The sequence below is a fragment of the Aythya fuligula genome, chromosome 3, assembly GCF_009819795.1.
Source record: "Aythya fuligula isolate bAytFul2 chromosome 3, bAytFul2.pri, whole genome shotgun sequence".
In the NCBI taxonomy this organism is placed as follows: Eukaryota; Metazoa; Chordata; class Aves; order Anseriformes; family Anatidae; genus Aythya; species Aythya fuligula.
This window is the reverse complement of record NC_045561.1, coordinates 52,211,341-52,236,130: the sequence shown is the minus strand read 5'-3', so window position 1 is coordinate 52,236,130 and position 24,790 is coordinate 52,211,341. Positions and strand designations below refer to the sequence as shown.

The window sequence follows — 24,790 nt, the reverse complement described above, 5'->3', positions numbered from 1 at the left end:
CTTTCTTTAGACTAAAGAGGATTATACAGAAATCCTTAAGTCCATCATGAACCAATCAGAAAGAGCAAATAGCAAGAAGAGAAGCTTATCAATTTAGTCAGAGCAACACACAGGTAGAACAGATTCTACTAAACATACATGGAAGAAGAGGAAAGAAGCATTTCCACCTGTCTGTGCTCTATTTCTTGTCATTATGGATGTCAGTCTTAGCCATATTTACAATTAATGCGAAAATAAATAACATCTCCTCTACAACAAATCCTGTTTCAAATAATTCTTCAAATTCCTATTTTGAAAAAAAAAGGTTGTAAACAGAAATGACACATGCAAATGCCTGTGAGCATATTCATAAGGACTTTGAAAGGGACTGGAAGGCAAAGCAATAAAAAACCGGCTTGCTGTTAGCTTGGCAATGGGTGAGGTATGCCACAGGTCTCCTTGCCAGAAAACGTGACAGATGCTGGAAAATGTATGAATTTGCTTCTTTGTTTTTGCTGCTGCAGAACATGCTGGTTGAAATAGAACAAAAGGTAGTGGCCTTATCAGAGCTGTCTGTGCACAACGAGAACTTACTTATGGAAGGGAAAGCTCACACCAAGGACGAGGCAGAGCAGCTGGCTGTGAAGCTCAGGACACTGAAGGGCAGTCTTCTGGAGCTGCAGAAAGTGCTACATGACAAACAGATCAACATTCAGGTAAGTGGCTCTCTGTAATTGGCTTCACAGTGGGCAGGAGTTTGAGAGATTTCATAGCAGTGTTATGCAACTGGGCAAAGGAGTAAAATTATTCTACTGTTTTAGATTGAGCTATTCATATTTTATTAGTAAATGGATTTACACTCACAAATAAAGAACTGCTGAGCAAGCTTTAGTTTATCATGTCAAGCACCACTTTGTGGTGAAACTCTGCACTGAACCTCACTATCTGCATGAAAGGACAATAATAAAGTAGATAGATAATTAACTTTGCCTGAATATATTATGTTCCTGTTCATGGTCCCTGTAGATTACATGTACTCTGGATTCCTCCCTGCAACAGAAGAACAATCCTAAACACATGCTTCCATGCATAGTGTGCACAATATAACATCAAACTAATTAAATATTTTTAAATATGATTAATACTCAGTGGCATCATTACACTAAACAAAATATTATATAAACATAGACACATTTAACATCAGTTTTGTCCTAGGTTTCTTTTCCTACCAGCACCAGTCTGCTTACTATAACTAGTTAATTTTATATAACATTTATTTTAGTCACTCATCAGGTTAAATTAACATGCAGAGAACTGAATGCACACAAGAAACCCAGCCGTGTAATGTGACTGACTAGTTTTGAAATTGCTTCCTCTGCTGTGACATACCGCTTTCCCCTTCCTTTTCTTTTACTTCTTCCCTGGGTTTTGTTGTGCAAATTAAACATGATAAGCTTCAAAGGTTTCTAGCTTGTAATGCAGATTAAACTCTACTGAGAGGTTAGCTTGAAAAGTCCCTTAATGTGCTAAGAACTATTTTTAGCCCAGAGAAATTGGATAACTATGAAGTATGACATAACTTAACAAAAAACAAACAAACAAAAATAAAAGGGGGGGCTCGGGGGGGGGGGGGGGGGCAGGAAGGGGTAACCCTTCCTGCTATTTATTACTGTTTATTAATAACTATTTATTGCTGTTGCATCTAAGATTGAGGCAATATGCAAAATGCTTCATATTTTGGCCCAAGAACAATGTCTGTTTTGAAGGAGAAAAGAAAGCTGTTTGCCCCAATCTTTCTTTTATATTCTTCTTACATATATTGGGCAAATGAAAAGTGTTACTAACAGCATGTGGACATATGAATCTGATATATTCTGATAATAATAACTATTATTATATTATAGTCAAAATTCTGATATACTAAGTATAATTATATTAGCCTTTGCTGCTGCATTTTAAAATATGTGTGCAGTATTTTAAAATATGATGGTGTGATTTAATTTACTTAAACTTTTAAAGCAGATTTTTTTTGGTGTTTTTTCTAATATCTAAAATAATATAATTTCAAGATGTATAATAAGACTAATTTAGGGTACTACATGCATGAAAGAGTTTATGAATTGCAAGCAGTTTTTGGACTTAACCTGTGGATTATGGAAGAAAATAAATTTAGGCAGTGAAACAGCTATCTTTTCAAATGAGAAGTCCATATCAGAAGAGGATATTTAAATGGTAAAACAATTTCGTAGTCAGCTAGAATATATATTGCAAATTCTATCTTTCTGAATTCATGCCTCTCATGTTACAATCCGTTTATTCCAAATAATCAGGCAAAAAGAATTTCTTATAGACTGAGGTTCGGAACATCAGATGGCCAAACTAACCCCTGCCATTAACACTGAAAAACATTACATGCTAATAGCACTGTAGTTCATGCATGTGAGAAACACGCTTCTCACCAGGTGTATTATAAACTTGCAATTGCCCAGAGACACAGACAAACCTGTACCCATGAAATGCACCCAAGTTGCAGTGCAAGACAAGGAGCATTGTAAATACAGAGCTATATTTTCTTTCAAGCAGTATTTCAGCATGTCTGCTATTTCTGTGTCAAAGTGTTTTAGAGACAGTGTGAGATTCTGTAATTTCTTTGGGCAATTTTAGCTTTCTTTCTAACTGCATCTGTCATTAATCATCTGGAAAAAAAGTCATATGGAGACCAATTCCATTATTAATAAAATAAAACATAAAATAATCAGAAACATGATGGGATCTTGAGTGTTACATTGATTTCAAATGTAGCATTTTTCAAGCATTTTGAAAAATACAGAAAACATTGCCTTGTACTGTTATCTTCTAACATTTGTAATTTAGGTGCAAGAATTTGCTGTCCTTATAAAACAAAAATGTAAAACTGATTTTGTATTAAAAGTAGTGCTTTCCTTTTTATTCCAGTGTGTGTGTGGGGGGGAGGGGGACAGAGTGTGGACACAACAGACAATAACAACGTTAGTCTTCAGTTCTACAAAAATAATGTGACTGATTCAACTTTGTACAATGTAGAGCTCCTTTGACAGATCCATTCTATCACCATTTTCATCTGGGATTTTCCAATTATTTCTGTGCTACAGTGGATACTCTCCAGGAAAGACAGCATCAAACATTTATTTCCCTGTCTGTTTAAAGGAAAATTACTATAGTTCTCTCAGGCAGAATTCAAATGAAAACACAATTGTATGTATTTTGTGATTGGAGAATGATAAAAGTTGGTTCATAAATAGTTTTGGTCTAAAAAGTATGTACAACAGCATATTTGCAAAACCTCATTGCATCCACAAAAGCCACAAGCATTTTTAAACCCCTTACTACTGTAGGAACTGCAGGACTACCATTTGTCTTAATGTAACTGCAGTATTTTAGCTTCTAAACCTTCTTCTTAGAATACTTCTTCACTCCAAATCTAAGTAAAATCAAGCAATCTGCGCAAATGTAATGAAAAACTAGAGATCATTCGCTACAGGAATCTACAAGCTGAACTGCTGTTTTCCCTAGAGCATATAGGAAATATAGGAATTTCTGTTTTTTAGAATTTACAAAAAAAGATTGCTTTTTTTTCTCCTTTTTTTTTTTTTAAAAAAAAAAAGAAAGAAAAAAGAAAAAGAAAATCTTCTTTATTTCTCTATTTCTCGGGTAATATTTTCTTTTCCTAATCTGATATCCTATATATGCTGCTGTTTACACTCCAACCACAGCAGTTTTTCTAGAAACTTGTTCCTAGGAAACACAGACAGAGTACTTATTTATAAAAAATAGTAATAAAATAAAATAAAATAAAATAAAATAAAATAAAATAAAATAAAATAAAATAAAATAAAATAAAATAACAGACCAGAATGAGAAACAACTTTATCTCTTTTTTTAAGTTGACCAAAAAAGAACCAAAAAACTTTAGACAAAAACCTGACAGAAACAATCCACTGATTCCCTGCATTCCCAGTTAGAGCTTCATCTTCCATTACAGACCAATTCTGTTTTCTAGGAGAGGTAAAATGAGGTAAAACTGTCTTTAAGAGTATGACAGCCCATGGTCTCTTGATCTCTGGTCTCAGATTCTGATAATTGAGTGTGGAGCTGTGTGTTTATTTTTAGAGATACTTTCTTGCTAGTAACCAAAAACCAGCAAAAGTCAGAAACCTGAAATCATAGCTCACTTTAGAATTTATGTGAGCCAGCAACTTGAAAAGTAGAAGATGGAAGTACGTGTAATGTAGGGACTTGCCAGCTCCCTAGCAATGTAAGAAATTTTGTAAAATTTTCATTTTTTTCTCTTAAAGCAGGGATCATTACAAGAAAAGGAGGAGAACAATCTGGACTTGGTTTCTTCACAAAGTCCCAGCGTGCAAGAATGGCTGGCACAAGCAAGAACTACTCGCTCGCAGCAGCAACAAAGCACTCTACAGCAACAGAAAGTTGGTGTTTTACATTTTTTTACATTAAATCAGTTTAGATCAGCTCACTATAGCTGAGCCAGTCTAGTTAGTTTTTCCTCTGAAATCATTTTAACATTTTTTGTTGCCCAATGTTCCCGTAATTGTGCATCTGAGTTCACTGGTTTTTGTCTGTAACAGCAAGGAAGACTAGACTTCCTGGGAGACTATGGTCAACCCATTTAGTCACTCTGTACTTCTGTTATGCATCAGTAAAATGAAATTGGATGAACCATCTGAATTGCTGTAAGGAAATAATGCTCAAAATAGCAGTCAATAGTATTTTTATAGAAGCAAAAGATACACATATTTCAAGGTATATTGTTTTGCATGATACTCAGACATCCTCACTGGGTTAGATTCCAGGAACTATTATGCATTAGTCAAATAGTTCAACATTCCTCTTCAGTTTATTTTTTCTGTCTCCCTCGGTGGAGATTTTGCACTGGTTTTAGTGCTCAAGTAAGCCATATCAGAAATAGTTTGGCTGTCTTTGCTTAATATAGGTATATCTTTCCAGAGCAAAAACATTCTGTTTCAGGTTTGTCTTTTTGTTGTTATCGTTATTATTGTCGTCGTTTTTGTTGTAAATTGCTGTGTCAGGAGCTGGAACAAGAGCTAGAAGAGCAGAAGAATCTGCTGCGGTCAGTAGCATGCCGTGGAGAAGAAATCCTAACACAGCAAGGTGCTCCAGAAAACCTAAGTATAAGGTATGCTTAGATGTGTTCTTCTGTGAAGTTAAATTCTTTGACCATATGCCTTATTATCCCTATGTTTACATCCTTCTTCCACATATGACCCTCTAAATTTTTTTGTTGTTTTTATACAGCACCTAGGGTATTGCAGTTCTAGTTTGTAGTTACAGAGTTTAACATATATACATATATACATATATATATATATATATATATATAAAATATAGTAACACAAATTGTTTTGTGCTTATAGATTCAGAAATTCTTCTTATTCATGCATCATTCTAAAATTGCAAATTAGTACGATTCATTAGACAAACAGTGGATCATTACTATAACTTTCTGGTCCAGCATTTGTGTGTGAATCATAGCTGAAATCTATGTAAAACATTATAGTCTACTGTTGTAACCAGATCCTTCCAGATGAGATACTCTTTGCTTAATTTTATTTTTCCCACAGTTAGTGAATGTTTCTCTTCTTGGAGCCCTGTGTGTTTTGAATTTCATCTCTGGTCTAAATTTCCATGCACACTTACCCATTTGGGGTCCCTTCCAACTCAGGATATTCTATGATTCTATGATTCTATGATTAAAAGCCTTAGCTCTGGCTGGGAGAGAGTTCTGCTTTAGAGAAGGTGGAAGAAAATAGCTTCCTACTGCCAATGCAGACCTTCAGGGACCAGCAAGGGCCAGGTCTGGGGAAGAGGTAATCAGAATGGACATTGTCAGTTTCAGAATCAAGGAGTTATCAGCACCTCAGTTAAAATACTTCCTCTATGTATTTCAGCACCAAAGGCTAGAACATGAAGGTGATTCGTGAGACAGGAGAACCAAGATTTATGCATAAAGAATGCACTGTTTTCCTCAGAATTTGTGTTAATTCAATGTGTTTTATTCTTAAAAAGTACTTAACTTGTATCTCCCTTTGTCTGAGGTTTCTCTCCATGACATTATACTATAAGAAAAAAAAAAATCAGAAAATGAATAGTTTAATTAACTGCTTACCATATTACAATTTTACATATGAAAACTCTTTCATGTGTAAATTCATACACCTGTCCTGTATTGAAATATCCAAGTATGTCTGGCATGTCAAGAGATGAGAGGAGGAAGGAACCGGATTAATTTTTTGTTATTTCATGCTTTGAAGTAAAGCTTGTTTAAATGTTGCATTCCTAAGTGGTATAGTTTTAGTCTGTTTTGTGAGTTCTGACTTATTCAGGCTACTCACAATTCTAACAGCATGTTAGAAAACACATTTTATCTCATTGGACAAGATCAATTACTGTTACAAACAAGCCTTGTCTTACTCCCAGGAATAAATAAATAAATAACAAGGAAAAGCTTTAAAAAGTAGCACTTAACTTTAACATAGAATTTCCTGACTGAAAGAGGAAATAAACACATTATGGTATTATAAATATCGGTTTTTGTTTAAACTTTATGTATTTTCCCATTACAGTGAGAAGCCTGAAACACTCTCTGAAGAATTGGGCTTGGAAGGCGAGAAACCATCATCTGAAGAGCAGCTGAAGCTGAAATGGGAAAGCCTGAACCATGAATTCAACAACAAGCAGAGGCTTCTCCAGAAAGCTTTAGAACAAGAACAGTTGGTAGCTATTTTTAATTTCTCTATGTTTCCTCTGTCAAAGGAGTTATTGCAACACAAATTATAGTATGTGCATAGCAAATGAATTAAGTTGATGGTATTAGTGCAAAGAATATGGAGAAATTTCTTTTTCTGACATTTAAAAAATATATATAAATGTTGGCACTAGCGTTGCTCTTGTTCGAAGTAATTCAAATTGTGCTACTGTTCAGGTGAATAAGCTAGAAAGAAAAGGATTAGACAAAATTTTGATCTATTCATGTAATTTGGGATAATTCTGTAACAAATTGTGTCTCTAAAATTGACCTCTAGTGACAGCTTAGAGAATCACAGAATTATAGTATCATAGAATGACTTGGGTTGGAAAGGACCTTAAAGATCATCTAGTTCGAACACCCCTGCCGTGTCACCCACTAGATCAGGTTTCCCAGGGTCCCATCCAACCTGGCCTTTACCACTTCCAGGGATAAGCCATCCACAACACTTTGGGAAGCCTGTTTCAGTGCCTCACCACCCACTGAGTGAAGAATTTATTCCTAATGTCTAATCTAAATCTAAACTCTTTTAGTTTAAAACCATTCCCCTTTGTCCTATCGTTAAAAAGTTGCTCTCCATCTTTTTTATAACCCCTCTTTAAGGTTGCAGTGGGGTCTCCCCAGAGCCTTCTCTTCTCTAGGCTGAACATCCCCAAATCTCTGTCTTTCTTGACAGGAGAGGTGCCCCAGCCCTAGGATCAACTTTGTCGCCCTCTTCTGGGACCCACTCTTAACACATCCACATCTTGCTTGTGCTGGTGGTCTCAGACTTGCTGCAGTACTCCAACTGGAGCTTCACGAGGGCAGAGCAGAGGGGGACAGTAACTTCCCTCCACCTGCTGGCCGCTCCTCTGTTGATGCAGCCCAGGATACAGTTGGCCTTCTGGCCAACTCTCAATGACTTCTTCACTTAGTCTGTAGTCATTTGGGAGTGCCCTGGCCCAGGTGCAGGATCTTGCATTTTGCCTTATTGAACCTCATTAGGTTCACATGGGCCCACTTCTCAAGCTTGTCCGGGTCCCTTTGGGAGGCCATTCCTTCCTTCTGTTGTATCATAGCAACTGCACCACTCAGCTTGGTGTCCTCTGCAAACTTGTTGAGGATACACTTCATTGCACTGTCTATGTCATTGATAAAGATATTAAACACCAGTCCCAAGGCAGATACCTGAGGGACATGACACATCACTGTCTTCCACTTGGACATAAACAACTCTCCAGCTGTAGCCATCCAGCTAATTCCTTATCCACCAAATAGCCCACCATTCACATCCATCTCTCTCCATTTTAGAGATAAGGATGCTGTGTAGGACCATGTTAAAGGCTTTACAGAAGTCCAGGTAGAAAACATCAGTCAGTCTTCCCATGTTGACTAATGCAGTCACTCCATCATACAAGGCCACTAGATTGGTCAGGCGTGATTTGCCCGTGGTGAAGCCATGCAGGCTTTCTCACATCACTTTCTTGTCTTGCATGTGCCTTGACATTGCTTCCAGGAGGATCTGTTCCATGATCAGGCACTGAGATGAGGCTCACCAGTCTGTAGTTCCCTGGGTCCTTCTTTCTACCGTTTTTAAAAATGAGAGTGATGTTTCCCTTTTTCCAGTGATCAGGGACTTCGCCTGAATGCCATGACTTTTCAAATACGATGGAGAGAGGCTTGACAACTCTATCAGCCTTGTTCCCTCCAGACCCAGCGATGCATGTCATTGGACCCCATAGACTTGTACTTGTTCAGTTTCATCAGGTGGTCTTGAACTTGCTTTTTTCTTACAGTGTGAGGGACTTTGGTCCCCCAGCCCCTGCCTAGAGTTTATCAATTAAATTGTGAGCATGTGACAAAGAAGCAAATGATTTCAATCGTGGAATTTTTACTGAAAAGAACAGATTCACCAACTAAACTAAGAATAGTCCAAGACCTATATCACTGTACATCTTCTATTTTATTATCAATAGACCCAGACCAACTATTCTTTATTATCACACTGTATTAAATTCAGCTTTCAAAGTTCTAAATATCTTGTATTCATTCAACAGTATATAGCTATAGGGTGGGTTATTTTAAGTGCAGTTATTTATTTTACACTTGAAGTGAACCTGCTGTTGATCAATCTTCTATACAAGAACATTCATGACAGAATAGTTGTGGAAGGGCCATGAGCATTACTTGGTGTAGTAGAACTTGTATAGCTGAATTTTGTGCCCTGTATTGTAGAAGCACTGTAATTACTATTTATCTCTCAGCAGCTTTATCACAGACCAAACAGACTGATTTCTGGACTGCCTTTGTATAAAGCAGAAGGACAGGATGAGGATAAATCATCCGTGTCACCAGTACTGGTTGAATTGAATCAGGCCTTTGAAGATGTGTCATCTGAGGTAACATTTAAATCATCTTTACTCTGATTTTCATCAGAGACACATTTACAATGCAAACTCTTCTAGTTCCCACCAGGAAATCCTGTCCTTTCCCTAATATTAGATGTTAGAGAGAGTGTCTTGTACTTCTTCTCTGGACTTTTTTGGTTCCTTTGGCCCAGGCTGGACAGGCGGAGAAGGAAAGAATGCATCTAGAACAGAAGCTGTATGATGGAGTCACAGCTACCTCCTTATGGCTAGATGGTGTGGAAGAACGGGTATTTGTTACTACTTCTCATCTACCAGAGGAAGAAACAGAAATATACCTCTCCAAACAAGAGGTAAGGAATCCATGAATAGGACTTTCTTTAGATTGACAGTAAGGCTACATTTTATGTAGTGGTTTAGAAGGAAAATTTTAGAATTGGCTTTAAGTAACATGTAACTGTCATAGTCCTCTATGTAACTGCAGTACACTGCTACTTGCAGAAATAACTTTACTGAGCATGTAGACAATGTTTTAGAAAACAGAATCTGACCAAAATTTTAGTCGGAAGAGAATTAAACTCTTTGTTCTGTTTAACTTCTTTGCTTAGTATTAGCAAACACCACCCTGTTGAAACTGAAATGAAGCAAACAAGGAAGAGGAAAGCTCTGGGATATAGAAACAGTACAAACTCATCAATGTGGAAGAACATTGAGAGAGGAAGAAAAGCTTTTTCATGCAGCTGTTGACATAAGGCGGCAGCTACATGTATTTCTGTTTCCTGAACCCCTTATTCAGAGGGAGGGATCATTTGGGCAGGTTAATCCTTGTTTTAGGACATGTTCCTCAGAGTATTTTATTATTATTATTATTATTATTATTATTATTATTATTATTATTATTATTATTATTATTATTATTATTATTATTATTTTGTCTTTCAGAAATTATAGTTGCATAACTTTGTCTAATGTCTGTTTCTTAACAGTGTAAAAAAGTCACTAAATCATTGCAGGATGGGCAATGGTTATGACAATATGTTTGCCCACTTTCTAGAATGTCTAATTGTCACTTTGTTTTGTTTTCTACAAAATCAGTCTCTTGCAAAAGAAATCAAAGAGATAACAGAAGAAATGGATAAGAACAAGAATTTATTTACTCAGACATTTCCAGAGAATCGTGATAACAAGGATGTTATAGAAGACACTTTGGATTGTCTCCTGGGAAGACTGACTTTACTGGAGTCAGTAGTAAACCAGAGATGTCATCAAATGAAAGGCAGGCTCCAGGAAATAGTGACTTTCAAGGTATAATGTCCATCTAATGGAATTAACAGGGTTACGTGTAAAATGGTGATATAGAGGATCTGACTCTCAGTGATAACTTTTGGTATTAAATCAAGAGAACAGGTTTTCACAGTTTTTTATTGAAAATTAAGTTCTCTCTTAGGCTATGAAGCTTGGCACGTAAATCATTTTCCAAAATTTAAACTCCCTGCTAGAAGACCCATGTTTCATGACATTGCTATAGAAGGGATCATCCATCCAATACCTTCTCACCCTGTTGGCAATACAATAAATAGAATTTCTTGACTACTGACCTGAAAGGAGAAAAAGCAACTTTAGAGTTCTACTCCACACGTTTTGTGATTTCATAAATGGTAGAGTGCACTGTTTTCATTATCTGAGATGAAATAGAAAACAGTATTGATTCCCACCTTTCTGAACACTGTTAGACCATCCCATTCTTCTGTGAGAACTCATATCTCAAGGCATATTCACTCATATTGAGTGAAGCTGAAAAAAAAAAGAAGAGAATGGGAGAAATGTTCACATTTTGAAATCTCTTCAGAGTTCAGAAATATTTTCAGATGTTACTTGAGCACTACCTTCTCTCCGATTCTTATAATAAAAAGTATGGTTTTGGAAAAAAATAAAAATAGATGCCTGGATTCCTGGTGTCATTAGATTAAGAACATCATTTCACAGGTATTAATATATGATTTGTTTCCAAACTCCATAGACTTTCCTTTGTAATAGACAGGGGAAAAAAAAAAAAAAAAAGTCAATAACAGACCTTTCTTTTTTGAAGAAAGGAGACAAGTTGATTAGACTCCTATGCATTACTGTTAAACCACAGAGATTTAGTATTTAAAAGAATTACTGCATGAAAAGCTCAATAATGCACACCTTCGTAATGGTGGAAGTCTTAGAAAAAGAGTGATTATTTTCTATTTTACCAATATTAGAGTTTATGATGAATGCATGGCAAACAAAAAATAAATAAATAAATAATAATAATAATAGTAACTTGGCAAAAGTTGTAATGTATAGTTGGTCTTGTAATGTGTGGAAGATTTGTTTACTACATTGTTTTATTTACTGAAGTTAGTAATGAATACAACTTGTCTTAAAAAAAAAAAATATAGCTTATCTACAAGTGTATGTGATTGAATAAACTACAGAAGAGTAATATTTTTGTTAAATAAAGCTAACTGATCTTTGGTTATTAATTATATAACTGGAAAGGAAAAGCAGAAGTATATTCATAGGTTTTGTTTTAAATAGGAGTTGCTTTAACTTTTTGCTCATTTATATCCAGTTATCCACTGTCAGCTATGTTGCATGTTTTGCATTGGATAATTATGACACTTCCGGTTTTGAATAGATTGTATTCCTTAGTGCTAACATTGCAGCATTGTAATGCTTTAAACTTTTTGGAACATAAGGCATTTTTGGTTGCATTGTGCAGAGATTTTCTATAATTTTTTGCCATTGTTGTCTCCTATAGAATGATGTGAAGATCCTGTTTACATCACTAGCTGATAACAAATACTTGGTTCTACAGAAACTAACAGAGGCAGCTGAGAAACCAGAAACAGAACAAATGCAGGTATTAACAACTGTCTATTATTTGGCAAAATAAATAAGATGTAAAGTTTCTCTTCAAGGTATAAATGGATTCTAGAGAGCAGTTGCTTTGTATGGTCTAAACTGGTTATGCATACACTATTTTCTACCAATTTGAAAAAAATATCTAAAGTTATTTTTAAATTGTTTGTTTCATATACTTTATTAAAAACTAAAGGCACTTTCTTTGTCATTGCTTTATAGCGGCATCTTGACTCTTACTTAATTGAAGACAATAATTGTGGTTTTGTTTTGTTTTAATCAGGAATTGCCTGATGAATAATTAGTTAAAACATGACAAAATATATTCTGTTTCCTTGTTTCTGTTTTGCCAACAATGAGATAATTAAATGAAGTATGCTAAGGGTTATTTTCTGCAGAGACTTCTCATTACCCAAGAGCTACATTTGTCTGGTACCAGCAGGGGACTGGGAGGAAGAGACTTATCCTTCAGCTAAAGTATTCTTGGCTTCAGCAGAAGTATTGAGTCTCTTATATTTGATAATCAAATTTAAAACAAAAACAACAACAACAACAAAAAAAAATCATATATAAACAAGAGGGGTAGCACTCTCTCTTTTCTATTGCCCATGATGTGAAAGGTTGTTTAAAATTAATTTCTATATGATTAATATACCTATCAAATAGGGAAATACAGAATCATAGAGCATCCTGAGTTGGAAGGGACCTACAAGAATCATCAAGTCCAACTTCTGGCAGGTCTACCCAAAAATTCAGACCATATGACTAAGAGCGTAGTCCAAACACCTCTTAAACTTCGACAGGCTTGGTGCCATGACCACGTCTCTGGGAAGGCTGTTCCAGTGTGACAGCCCTCTTGGTGAAGAACCTTTTCCTGATATCCAGCCTGAATCTCCCATGTCACAGCTTAACACCATTCAACAACATGCTAACAAAAACAAACAAACAAAAAAAAAATTGTCACCTGTGTATCCTTGCAAAGACCAATTTATATGCTTAAGTTGTAGCTTCCCAAGTGTAAAAGAGGATGTGCAATTCCTTTTCCTTGACTGTAATATTGCCCCTATTCTGGTCCTCTAGAGGAACTGCACAAAGCTCTTTTACTATCATGCATGTTTTCTGCTATGATGGTTGTTTGCTTGGTGCTCAGCTATGACAGGAATAAATGCTACTACAAAGAATGTTCTAAGGTGGTGTTAGAACAACTAAGAGTCCTTTTATACCTGTTCTGTATAATTAATAGCATGGAACTTCACATCAAGGTTTTGTATAAGAGCTTATGATACTAAAACGGCTTACGATTTAAAAAAGAAAAAATGTATTTCATTTTAAAAAACAAGCTGTGCTCACTCAACTTTGAGTTTTTCTTTATAGTATCCTTTAAATCCTATCATGTAGTATAGAATTTTTTCTTTATAGTATCCTTTAAAGTTTCATCATATCAGATTCATTGTATGAAGAGGCCTGATAAATACTTCAGGCAGAAAAATGGAATAAAATATTAATGTACGACAGTTACAGTTTTGTTATTAAACATTCAAATTAAATGATTTAATTTTCAAATACAGGTCATACTGCAGGCAGAAGAAGGTTTGAAAGAACTAGATGCTGGAATCAGTGAATTAAAAAAGCGTGTAGAGAAACTGCAAATTGACCAGCCTGCTGTGCAAGAGCTATCTAAGCTCCAGGTAAGGTTCATAAGTTCTACCCTAGAGCTGGCTAGTGATATGAAAGGTGTTAGTATGCTCCTTTTTGTTGTTCATAAGGCAGTTTAGGAAAGCATTTCAGTGTGTACAATAGATTGAAAGCTTTCTCCCTTGTTCATTTACTTTTTCTACTTTAGCTTATTTAAATTGTCTAACCTCTATTAGTAGCATCCATTATAGAAACACACAAAAACATGTTTTGAGTCCCTGTTCAAATGGATGAACTTAAACATGTAGACATAAATGCTTGTTGAAAACTGACCCCTGTTCTCACCACTGTCTCATGATTTGGGGTTTAACTTTCTCACATCATTGATTTTAAAAGTAAAGCTGGGGGAATAGGCAGATGGCAGTGGGTAGGGTATAGAAAGGCTAAGTATGACCTGAAACTGGAAATGTTCCACTTTCACAAAAATGCTAAACTTAAAATAATGCTAAACTTAAAAACTTTCTCATGTTCCTGCACACATGGTCTTGAACACACCTAAGCGGTAGGATTCCCTGACATACATGTATATGTAGGGTAAATTAATCCAGAACTTTTCTAAGGTTGTTGAATCTTCTTTGTCAGCAGTTTCTTGCTGAGGTAGGGTAGTGAAAGATGACAAGGTTTATGACTGAATTTTACTCTTTATAATGATGTAATAATAATCTTGAAAAAAAAAGAAAACAGATGAATTTGTGTGGTGGTTTTACTCAGGTGGGCAGCTGAGCTCCACCACAACCGTTCTCTCACTCCCCCTCTCCTCAAAGAGAAAGGGGGAGAAAATACAACACAGAGAACTCGAGGTTTGAGATGAGAAAGGTTTAATTAAAGGGAAAGAGAATGGGGAGAAAAAGAAACAATGAGTCCATGCGGAAGCACAGAGAGAAGGAAAAATATTATTCTCTACTTCCCATCAACAAGCGATGTTCGGCCACGTCCTGGAAAGCAGGGCCTCAAAATGCATAGTGGTTGTTCAGGAGGAACAGCCCCCTCCCCCACGAGAGCCCCCCCTTTTATTGCTGAGTGTGACATCAGGTATTATGGAATATCCCTTTGATTGGTTTAGGTCAGTTGCCCTGGCGATGTCCCCTCCTCGTCACTTGCCCACCCCCAGCCTGCTGGCTCTTGGGGGCTTGGAAGGAATCCTGATGCTGTGCCAGCACTATGCAGCAATAGACACAACACTGGAGTGGTATCAGTGCTGTTCCAGCTACAAGTGCAGAGCACAGCACTGTGTGGGCTGCTGTAGGGAAAGGTGACTCCATCCCAGACAAAGCCAACACAACGTAGAACATAAACTTAAGCCAGCAAAACAGTAATCTCAATTAAAAATTAATGACACAGATTTTGCGTAAAAGGCATCTTTATTTCATTTCTTTATCCTTTTGTTCCAAGAGGCTCCTGTTTTTTTGGTGTTTTTGTTTGTTTGTTTGTTTGTTTGTTTTCATTGTCATATTATGTGTACGTATTCCTCTCCCCTTTACCTCAATTGAAAAAAAAAAAAAAAAAAAAAAAAAGCCTTCCGTTTGCTTTTGTACATTCACGTTTCTCACAATTGTCTCTAGATCTGGGAGAGACAACTTCAGTCCAGGGTGGGTACTTTGCTGTAGCGCTGGCTGGTCTTAGAGGTATTTTGTTTTGGATGCCTTGTCTTCAATAAGATGAGACAAGTCTTTGCCCATCAAAAGTCTTGGGTTATCCTCACAATTAGATATATGTTCTGAGAATGTAATTCTTGAGACCAAAACAAGTAAAGAGTCCTGCTCATATGAAGGAAAACATCTGTAGGTTGCTCTCACTTCTGGGGTTGATGTATACAAGCTGAGGAGTAGCTATGAGGTTCTCTCAGCTGGCTCATTTTGAATTTCACAGAATTGGCATGCTGAAATATACACTTTTTTTATTTTTAGTATGTACTTTTGTTGCTAAGAATAAGCTGCTATGGCATAGATCTGGGGTTTAACTCTAAACTCTGATTGTTCTGCAGCAGCAAATGGAGATAAACCTGGCTTCAAGATGCCTGTAACCTGTAGCCGTGATGGAATCAGTCCAACCTGTTGCAATATAAGAAGCAAAACATAAACAGCATCTTCAGTGTCCTGCAGCCACATTGTGCTGTTTTTTGATGACTTAAGAGCAGTTACCCCAATTCTTTGCTTCTTAAAGCCAGTCTTAGGGACTTTGCTAATTTTGTTCCCAAATGCATACACTTGAAATACTTACAAGTGCTACTTATCTTTCCTCTCTTTAAATGCTGAGTTATTAATTTATGAGTTAAGACTATCTGCATAGTCTTTTTGAGCTGAGATATTATGCTATTATGGAATATACTGACAATTAAAGTAGCTGTTAGGTAGATATGTAAGGTGGGAAATAAGGATCATTACTGCTGCTTTTTTCCCCCAAGGATACGTATGATGAAGTGATGAAGATCATTGGATCCAGACGGAGTGACCTGAACCAGAACCTGGCTCTTAAGAGACAGTATGAACGGGCTTTGCAGGACCTGGCTGACCTGGTAGAAACAGGCCAAGAAAAGATGGTTGGTGACCAGAAAATGATTGTTGCTTCTAAGGAAGAGGTTCAGTTGCTACTTGACAAACATAAGGTAAGAATCAGCGACATATTCAGGACTAATCGCAACTGTAAGATTGGATATGATAAATTGCTAACCTTGAATTAATGTTCAGGACCTTTTCTGAATGGTGAGTCAGTGTTAAATCAAGATATATTAAAATTACTCTTTTTAAAATTGTTATCAACAAACTATTTTGACTGAATGACTTTCCAATGCTGTATTGCAGGTAAACCAGCTGGGTCATAATAGCTTTACCATTTTAATAGCAAGTTCCTATTATTGGGTTGTTATGCTACCTAGCAATTTCTTCCATTGCTCCATTTGTTTTCTAATGGAAATTTAAGTTTGCTAATAACACCCATAAAATATAGAAAGACCATGTACAGCAAGTCCACAGTTTTTTATTTGGCAGAACTTTTAGGTAGTTTATATCTGATTTAAGCTATTTTTTTAATGGAATGAGAGGGTAGAATTTGCATGTAAAGGATGACCTCTTTCTTTAAAAAAGCTATTGTCCTTTTTATATTGTGTAATGGATTTTGTGAAATGTTGGTGGAAGGAAAAGTTTACCTATTTCTACGTCTGCAGATACTTGATTTTACTGCTATTGTCGTAAGATATTGTTTTAGTGGTAATGAATTATGTAACAATTGCACTTTCCTTTTTCTATCCTCCTCCTCCCCCACATCCAAACTTCTCAGGAATATTTTCAGGGGTTGGAGTCTCACATGATCCTTACGGAAACACTCTTTAGAAAGATGAGTAGCTTTGCCCTCTTGAAGGAAACTCAGTCTCATTCAGAGCTAATGACACAAGCTTCAGCTGTATTAAAGCTGGCCCATAAACGAGGTGTGGAGCTGGAATACATTCTAGAGGTGAGGATCTCTGTGTTATTTTCTGTATGTCTATTGTAGTCAACAACCAGGATATCCTACAATGTTGATTTCCTGGACAAAAATGGATGTCAGTCCCGTTTTTCATACACAGGAGACCGAGGGACAGCATGTAACCTCTGTTTTGGGAACGTCAGGTGACACCAATTGTGTGCCTCTAAGTTTGAAAGAGCTACTTTGCTTGACATGACAATTGTGTTCTGACCAAAAGCTGGGTTTGATGAAGAGATGGTGTTTTATTGTAGATTCACGAGATGTTTGTACTGCTATTTATGTACATTTACAACAGTACAGCTATAGCATTTTTCTCAGGAATAAAATGTTCTAGACACCCAGGTCAGTAATCACCATACGTGTGGGTAATTTCCGTTTGTAGACCTGGATGCATCTGGATGAAGATTACCAGGAACTTACCAGACAGCTGGAGTCTGTTGAAGGTAATATCCCTACTGTTGGTTTGGTGGAAGAAACGGAGGACAAGCTCAGAGGTCGGATTGCACTTTTTCAGGTTGGTGCTTTTTAGTCATTCTTGATGGAAAAGTTAGGTGGAAGAGTACCTCTGAAAGTCATCATTCTCATGGGAGTACCACCTCCCACTTGAAGCAGGACAGTTATAATGGGCTGGATCAGCCATAGTTTTGGAAACGTCCAATAACAGAGATCCCACAGATGAGGTGGGGACCAGTTGCAGTGCTGCACAGTCTTCTACTGAAAAGGTTTTCTCTAATGTCTGATCTAAACCTTCCAACTTGCAGCTTGTGGCCATTAATCCTTTTTATATTATGTGTCTTTACTGAGGAGCATTTATCTCCATAATATGGGAACATTTATGTCCATTATATTTTACATTCTGCTTCAAATAGTTGTAGGTCTTTGTTATACTAGCCTTTAGCCTCTGCTTTCTCAACCTAAAACATGCATACCTCCCTAATCCTCATTTTAAAGATCATGTGCTGCAGGTCCTTGAACATCTTAACAGCTCTGCACCAGACCCCAACCAGTTTCTTCTTCTTGAATGTAGTGGGAGGTGAAGACAGGTCAAAATTGAATGCACTAGATGAGGATTTAACAGCACAATACAGATGGGGATAAGAAAATAACCTAAGTCTGTTGTCCACATTCCTACTAGTGTAGGCCAGTGCTGTGGTTTTCCTTATTAATGATGCTGTTGTTATGTTAGTGTTACATGATATGGCACTTTATGTTATAGATGCCATTGTTATGTTAGTTGCAAAATTAAAGACAAATTGTTCCCTTCCTAGCCTGTACTTAAAAACAGGGTTATTCTGCCCAAGGTACAAAATTTCTACTTCATTTGAACCTTCTGAGGTTTCTGCTGCCTCCAACCTCAACTTTTATCAAAGTGTCTCTGGACTAAGAGCCTGCCTTTTCATGTGTGTGTCAACCACTCCACATATATTAGTGTCATCCATGAATTTACTGAGGAATGCTCCATGTCATCATCCATGCCATTAACTAAGATGTTGAAGTTATTTGGGCTCCAATATCAACAGTCCTTGGAGTACTTGTTCATTACTGTCTCTGAGACAGACATCAAGCCTTTGATCATTACTCTTTAAGACCAGCAATGTAACCCATATAACTGTCCATTTCTCCAACCCCCTCTTAGCTACCAGAGGAGAGTGTTGTAAAGAGACATTATCAAAGGCCATACTGAAGTCTGTCTCATCCACAGAGAGAGTAATTTTATCATAGAAGGCAGTTAAGTTAGCGAATCCATGCTGAGTACTCTTGATTACTTTTTCTCTTTTTTGTGCTTGGAAATGGATTCCAAGATGTACTCCATGATCTTTCCAGGGAGCAAGATGAGGCTGAACAGCCTGAAGTTCCCCAAGTTGTCTTCCTCTTTCTCACCTGCAATAAGAACTAGTAGTTTAAATATAGATTTTTGCCACATCCTGTTTTTTCAGTCTGTTCTCAAAATGAAAATTCTGGTCTAGTGTTTTGTCTTTGTCTTGTAATACACAAGATACTTCAGTTGTGTTTGTGGTGTTTTGTTTTCAGAAAAATGTCTGCTACATTTTTCTTGCAAATTTACTTTACATTCTTTCCTATTCTGAGTTTAATACATGTTCTTTTACCAGACAGCTTTATGCTTTTGTAATGGTAGGAGGGGGTTATTATCCATTGTGTTTTGGTTTTGTTTAATACTAGGCATTGTTTATGTTTTTCTCTTTTGTCTCCCTTATCAGTTTGATAAATTGTGTTCTTCGAATCCAGATTTTCAGATTCTGATATAGCATAACTTTTAATACCATTTTTTCTTTCCTCTCTCTGTGGCCATTTTTAGATTTAAAATTAATCATATGTAATTTATGTCTGTCTTGGAAATTTATGTTACTCTCTAGAATTTACACATTTATGTTATGTTATGTTATGTATGTTATATGTAAATACATTTGTAAACATATAAAAATATAAAAAAATATTAATCTATCAAAGCTTTGTTTATGTGAAAGAGAAAATAGGAAGAGCAATAGAAAGTTTATGTACTCACCATAACATTGATAGCTTTGTACATTTTATCTTCAGACTGTTTTAGCATAACTGAAAAGTCAGAATGCATGTACATATTGCCTAGTCAGATATGCAGATACTTTTGAAAATTTGTACTACTTATGTGATGATAGCAGAATTTGGGAGGTTTGTTTGCCCACATATACAAATTCTTTACCCATCCAGAAGTCACCATTTCTATAAAATCTGCCTCTCCTCCCAGTTGGATTCAGGGTCAGAGTATTAACAGTTGTTGTGCTCTACTATTTGGATGGGTGGGTAGAGCTTCTCTTTCGTAGTAAAGATTAGGTGGTTAGATAACTGAAGATAGACATTGAAGGGCTGCAGTATGGTACCTGCATTAGCATCTTGGGCATCTTTAAATTTCAGTATAGTAGAACTCTGAGCAGATGGAAGATTAAGTTATGACTTTTTAATCAATTTCTCTTAGAAGTGATGTTGCCCTCTAAGATTCCTTTGAATTTGTACTTTTCTATTGTAAAATATTCACACCAAGGAGAAATTAATCAGAGGGAGATGTTAATAGACATACTGAAGTGAGGGGACTTGTTGCAGCACATTCAGATTGTGAGTAGATTACCTGCATGTTGAATCTCAGGCATTCTAGAACTGTTACGGAGGGGAAAAAATGAGATTTGCGGTAATGACATTGGATATGCTACAAAATGCAATAAAAGAAAATGGAATATTGAAAAAGCATGGTAGTGGAGACCTGCAGACCTAACTGTCTCTCTTCTGTCATTCCAGCATCTGAGATCTAATCTGACTGAATACCAACCTAAATTAGACCAGGTGCTAGATGATGGGAAAAGGCTCCTTTTTTCTGTTAGTTGCTCAGATCTCGAAAGCCAGCTGAACCAACTAGGAGACCACTGGCTAAGTAACACCAGCAAGGTTAACAAGGAGCTTCACAGGCTGGAGACAATACTGAAGCACTGGACCAGGTGATGCTGATATAGTGAATGTTATAATCTTCAATTGCACTTGTTGAAGTCAAAGGCATTCTGAACCCAGAACTATTAAATTCCATACTTAAAAGAAAGTTCTTTAAAATGTATGTGATGGTTTAACTAGTCTACCATATCCTAGTTTTGTTCTATGCAAATGCTCTCATACTCTCTCATTTACAATAAATCATGCACCAAATAACAGTTGGTGAGAAGTCAGAAAGATATCTTGATAAGATAACAAAATTATAAGTCCTCTCTCTATATATAGTGCTGAAAAGGGGTGTGTGCTTTGCTAGACAGTATGAGTATACTCACGATGTTCTGGTAGAGATATTGCCGCTGCTGGGTACTTGTGTTTCTGTGCCATTGCATATAGGGAAGGGAGCTTTTAGCAGTGTTCATGCACCCCTTTTGAAATGAATTCTCTAAGTGATATAGAAACTTTCTCTATTATTCATAATGTCCCTGACTTGTCGGCTCACTAGCCTTTCAAGAGAGACACATAAGAGGATTTTTATATAAAGTTTATATGGAAGCACTCTCATTCTGACATTTGATTAGTTGCTTAGCATATGGAATGATATGAAGATAGTTTCTGACAAAAGCATTACGTTTCTGATATAAGATGACTCGTGCTAAAGTTTTTGGAAGATTGAGACTTCTAATGGAAAACAAAAAAATGTGATTGTTTGCGTTTGTTTGGTGTGGAATGGTGCTATTAGAGCTTCCTCCAAAAGGTTAGTAACCTAGTTACCAGTCTGTTAGGAGATTGTTTTTTCTAAAAGGCAAAAAGAAGTCACCATTAAGAATTGTAGATGTGATAGCTAAAATAAGAGCAACCTTTCTTAAAAATTAAATCATGCTTTTCTGAAAGTTGATAAAGGAAAGAAAAAATATTTCTTTACAATCATATCTTATCATATCTTTCTCTTAACACGTGGAAGAGAGACTACTCCACTGGATGCAAGAAGTGACAATGACTGTTTTAGTTTTCTGTAAATATTTTTACAGGTATCAGAGTGAATCTGCTGAACTGACACATTGGTTACAATCTGCAAAGGAGCGACTTGAGTTCTGGAGCCAACAGTCTCTGACAGTTCCTCAGGAACTTGAAACTGTCCGAGACCACCTGAATTCCTTTCTAGTAAGTCAGTCACAAGTCTAGGACATTTTTTTTTCTCAAATTACAAATAAAAAGTGTAGCAATGAAATGGTCATTAAGTAGAGCATGCAAAAAAAAAAAATATTATTTCTGTAGATGAGCTGGTGTGTTTGCACATTACAAAATCACAGAATTGTCTAGGTTGGAAGAGACCTCAAGATCATCGAGTCCAACCTCTGACCTAACACTAACAAGTCCTCCACTAAACCATATCACTAAGCTCTACATCTAAACGTCTTTTAAAGACACCCAGGGATGGAGACACCACTTCCCTGGGCGGCCCATTCCAATGCCTCACAACCCTCTCAGAAAAGAAGTTCTTCCTAATAGCCAACCTAAAACTCCCCTGACGCAACTTTAGCCCATTCCCCCTTGTCCTGTCACCAGGCACGTGGGAGAATAGACCAACCCCCACTTCGCTACAGCCTCCTTTAATGTACTTACAGAGAGTGATAAGGTCGCCCCTGAGCTTCCTTTTCTCCAGGCTGAACAAACCCAGCTCCCTCAGCCGCTCCTCACAGGACTTGTTCTCCAGACCCCTCACCATCTTCGTCACCCTTCTCTGGACTCTTTCGAGCACCTCAATGTCCTTCTTGTAGCGAGGGGCCCAAAACTGAACAGAGCACTCGAGGAGCGGCCTCACCAGAGCTGAGTACAGGGGAACGATCACTTCCCTGGACCTGCTGGCCACACTGCTTCTTATGCAAGCCAGGATGCTGTTGGCCTTCTTGGCCACCTGAGCACACTGCTGGCTCATATTCAGGTGACTATCCACCTATACTCCCAGGTCATTCTCCGCCTGGCAGCTTTCCAACCACTCATCTCCCAGCCTGTAGCTCTGCTTGGGGTTATTGCACCCCCGGTGCAATTCAGAACTGTATTATTTTTATGATTAAAAACAGTTTATATTTTCACTTGATTTGAAGTATAGCTCATAAACACTAATAGAAAACGTGTTTTTGAAGAGAAATGAGGGTATTCTTAGCTTTCTGAGGTAAAGATTTAAGTACAGTAAACTGTTTATCTCCACAAAAAAATGATTCTGTTTACAGGAGTTTTCAAAAGAAGTGGATGCTAAATCATCACAGAAATCTTCTGTCCTCAGTACTGGGAACCAGCTCCTCAGACTGAAAAAGGTGGATACAGCAGCATTGCGTGCAGGATTATCCCAGATTGACAGTCAGTGGACAGAGTTGCTCACACAAATCCCAGCGGTACAAGAGAAATTGCACCAAGTAAGGAAGCACAGTGATGGCTTTTAATATTCCAAAAAATTCAAACCATACAGTTGGCACTTTCTCTGAGACATGGTTGCTCCCTTCCTGCCTATCCATGTGAGCAAGATAGGAACATTACATTCATTTTAGTGTGGGAAAGCTTACACTCTTGTCTAAATCCTGTCTACTCATAGTGTCTAGCACCAATAGGTGCTACTTTCAGACTTTATGAGTTACACAGGTTACATTTTAAAGAACAAGTAGATAAGATTAAAAAAAAAAAAAAAACAAACAAACAAAAAACCATAGCCGCCATAGGTGAAGAGTATAAGATGTTTACGAGACTTATTATATTTGCCAAAATAATTTAATTTAGTCGTTCTCTGAACCATCTTGTAATGCAAAATATATAAATCTACCTAAACAAAAGTCTTAGAGTACATTTCCAAGTAACTGTATTTAAGCCAGTTACACCAGTGTATCAAATGTTTTTTAAGAAAAAAGTCTTTTAAGAAAAAATCAGGTACTTTTCAAAATAAGCCCATTTAGAAATCACCTCCAAAAGAAGAGTAGTAGAAAATTATTTTCGATTGGCCTACTCACTAGCCATTTACAAGGACTGAAAAAGTATAGCTTAAAGTTGAGCTACATAAACCCAGTACAGAATTATGGAGTGAGAATGCATAGCTTTTTGGAAGCCAAAATGGAATCTTTGGGTTTGTCCAGTTTCTTTGCACAATGAAGAACAGAAATAATAAACCTTTAATAGAATGTTTTCTTATTAAGATGTATGAAGTTATACAATGTATTTCATATTAAAAGCTATAATTTCTTTTACTTCATTGTCTTATAAACTTCAATAATGTTTTAGGGATGTACATGATAATAAGAGCAGGTAAAGGAACGTATACTATGGTAATGCAAAGCAAGGGGTTCTTATCCATTTTCTTCACGACATTGTCTGTTATTTCTACAGCTACAGATGGACAGAATTCCTTCTCGCCATGCCATCACTGAAGTTATGAGCTGGATTTCCCTGATGGAAAATGTTATTCAGCAAGATGAAGAGAATATAAAGAATGTAGTAGGACAGAAGGCCGTTCAGGATTATGTCCAAAAGTACAAGGTATATCATGGAAATGTTATGGATTTTCTTTTCTAATTATCTCCACTAAATATATATACATGTGTAAAGTATAATTGACTTAAGTAGATAAAAAAGTATTTACACTGTGGAGTGGTTAGAGTTGTACACTAGATAAAACTGGGTGATATTTGACACAGTGGAAAAGAAACAAAAAATACTTTTACTCTGCTGTTTATGGCAGGAATGTAATTTTTAATGTACTTACCTTAATTTCCAGTTAATCCAAAGCAATATTCACATGATGAAATGTTATTAGATCTGACTTTCATCCAAAACCACAAAGCACTTTGTATATGTGCTTTCATGAATTTTTTGCATGGTATCTCCCTCTCCTCAAAGCATAGCCTGTTCTTGAATGAAAGGTGTTTTCATTCATTTCTTTACAAATCAAGATCATTTTAATCAGTATCTGAAGTGAAAATGAAAGATGCTGTTTCTTGTGATAACTATTGAGGAGAATAGATAAAGAACAATCTCAAATCTTTAACCAGATTGGTAGTACTCCTGTAGTAGATATGCACCCGAAGACTCTATTTTCAGTGTCACATCAGTTTTATCCTTCTGAAGAATATTT

At 36.6% G+C, this 24,790-nt stretch overlaps 1 protein-coding gene across 1 annotated transcript in view; it reads left to right on the top strand.

Moving 5' to 3' along the window:
- Window positions 1–24,790, top strand: part of SYNE1 (spectrin repeat containing nuclear envelope protein 1) — a 257,346-nt gene that overhangs the window by 166,115 nt on the left and 66,441 nt on the right. Inside the window, 16 exon segments of the mRNA XM_032185747.1 lie at window positions 504–695; window positions 4,317–4,448; window positions 5,070–5,176; window positions 6,624–6,774; window positions 9,049–9,183; window positions 9,345–9,503; window positions 10,246–10,455; window positions 11,939–12,040; window positions 13,608–13,727; window positions 16,139–16,339; window positions 17,011–17,184; window positions 17,579–17,710; window positions 20,488–20,684; window positions 21,702–21,834; window positions 22,905–23,087; window positions 24,046–24,195. Coding sequence (XP_032041638.1) covers window positions 504–695; window positions 4,317–4,448; window positions 5,070–5,176; window positions 6,624–6,774; window positions 9,049–9,183; window positions 9,345–9,503; window positions 10,246–10,455; window positions 11,939–12,040; window positions 13,608–13,727; window positions 16,139–16,339; window positions 17,011–17,184; window positions 17,579–17,710; window positions 20,488–20,684; window positions 21,702–21,834; window positions 22,905–23,087; window positions 24,046–24,195 — 2,478 coding nt within the window.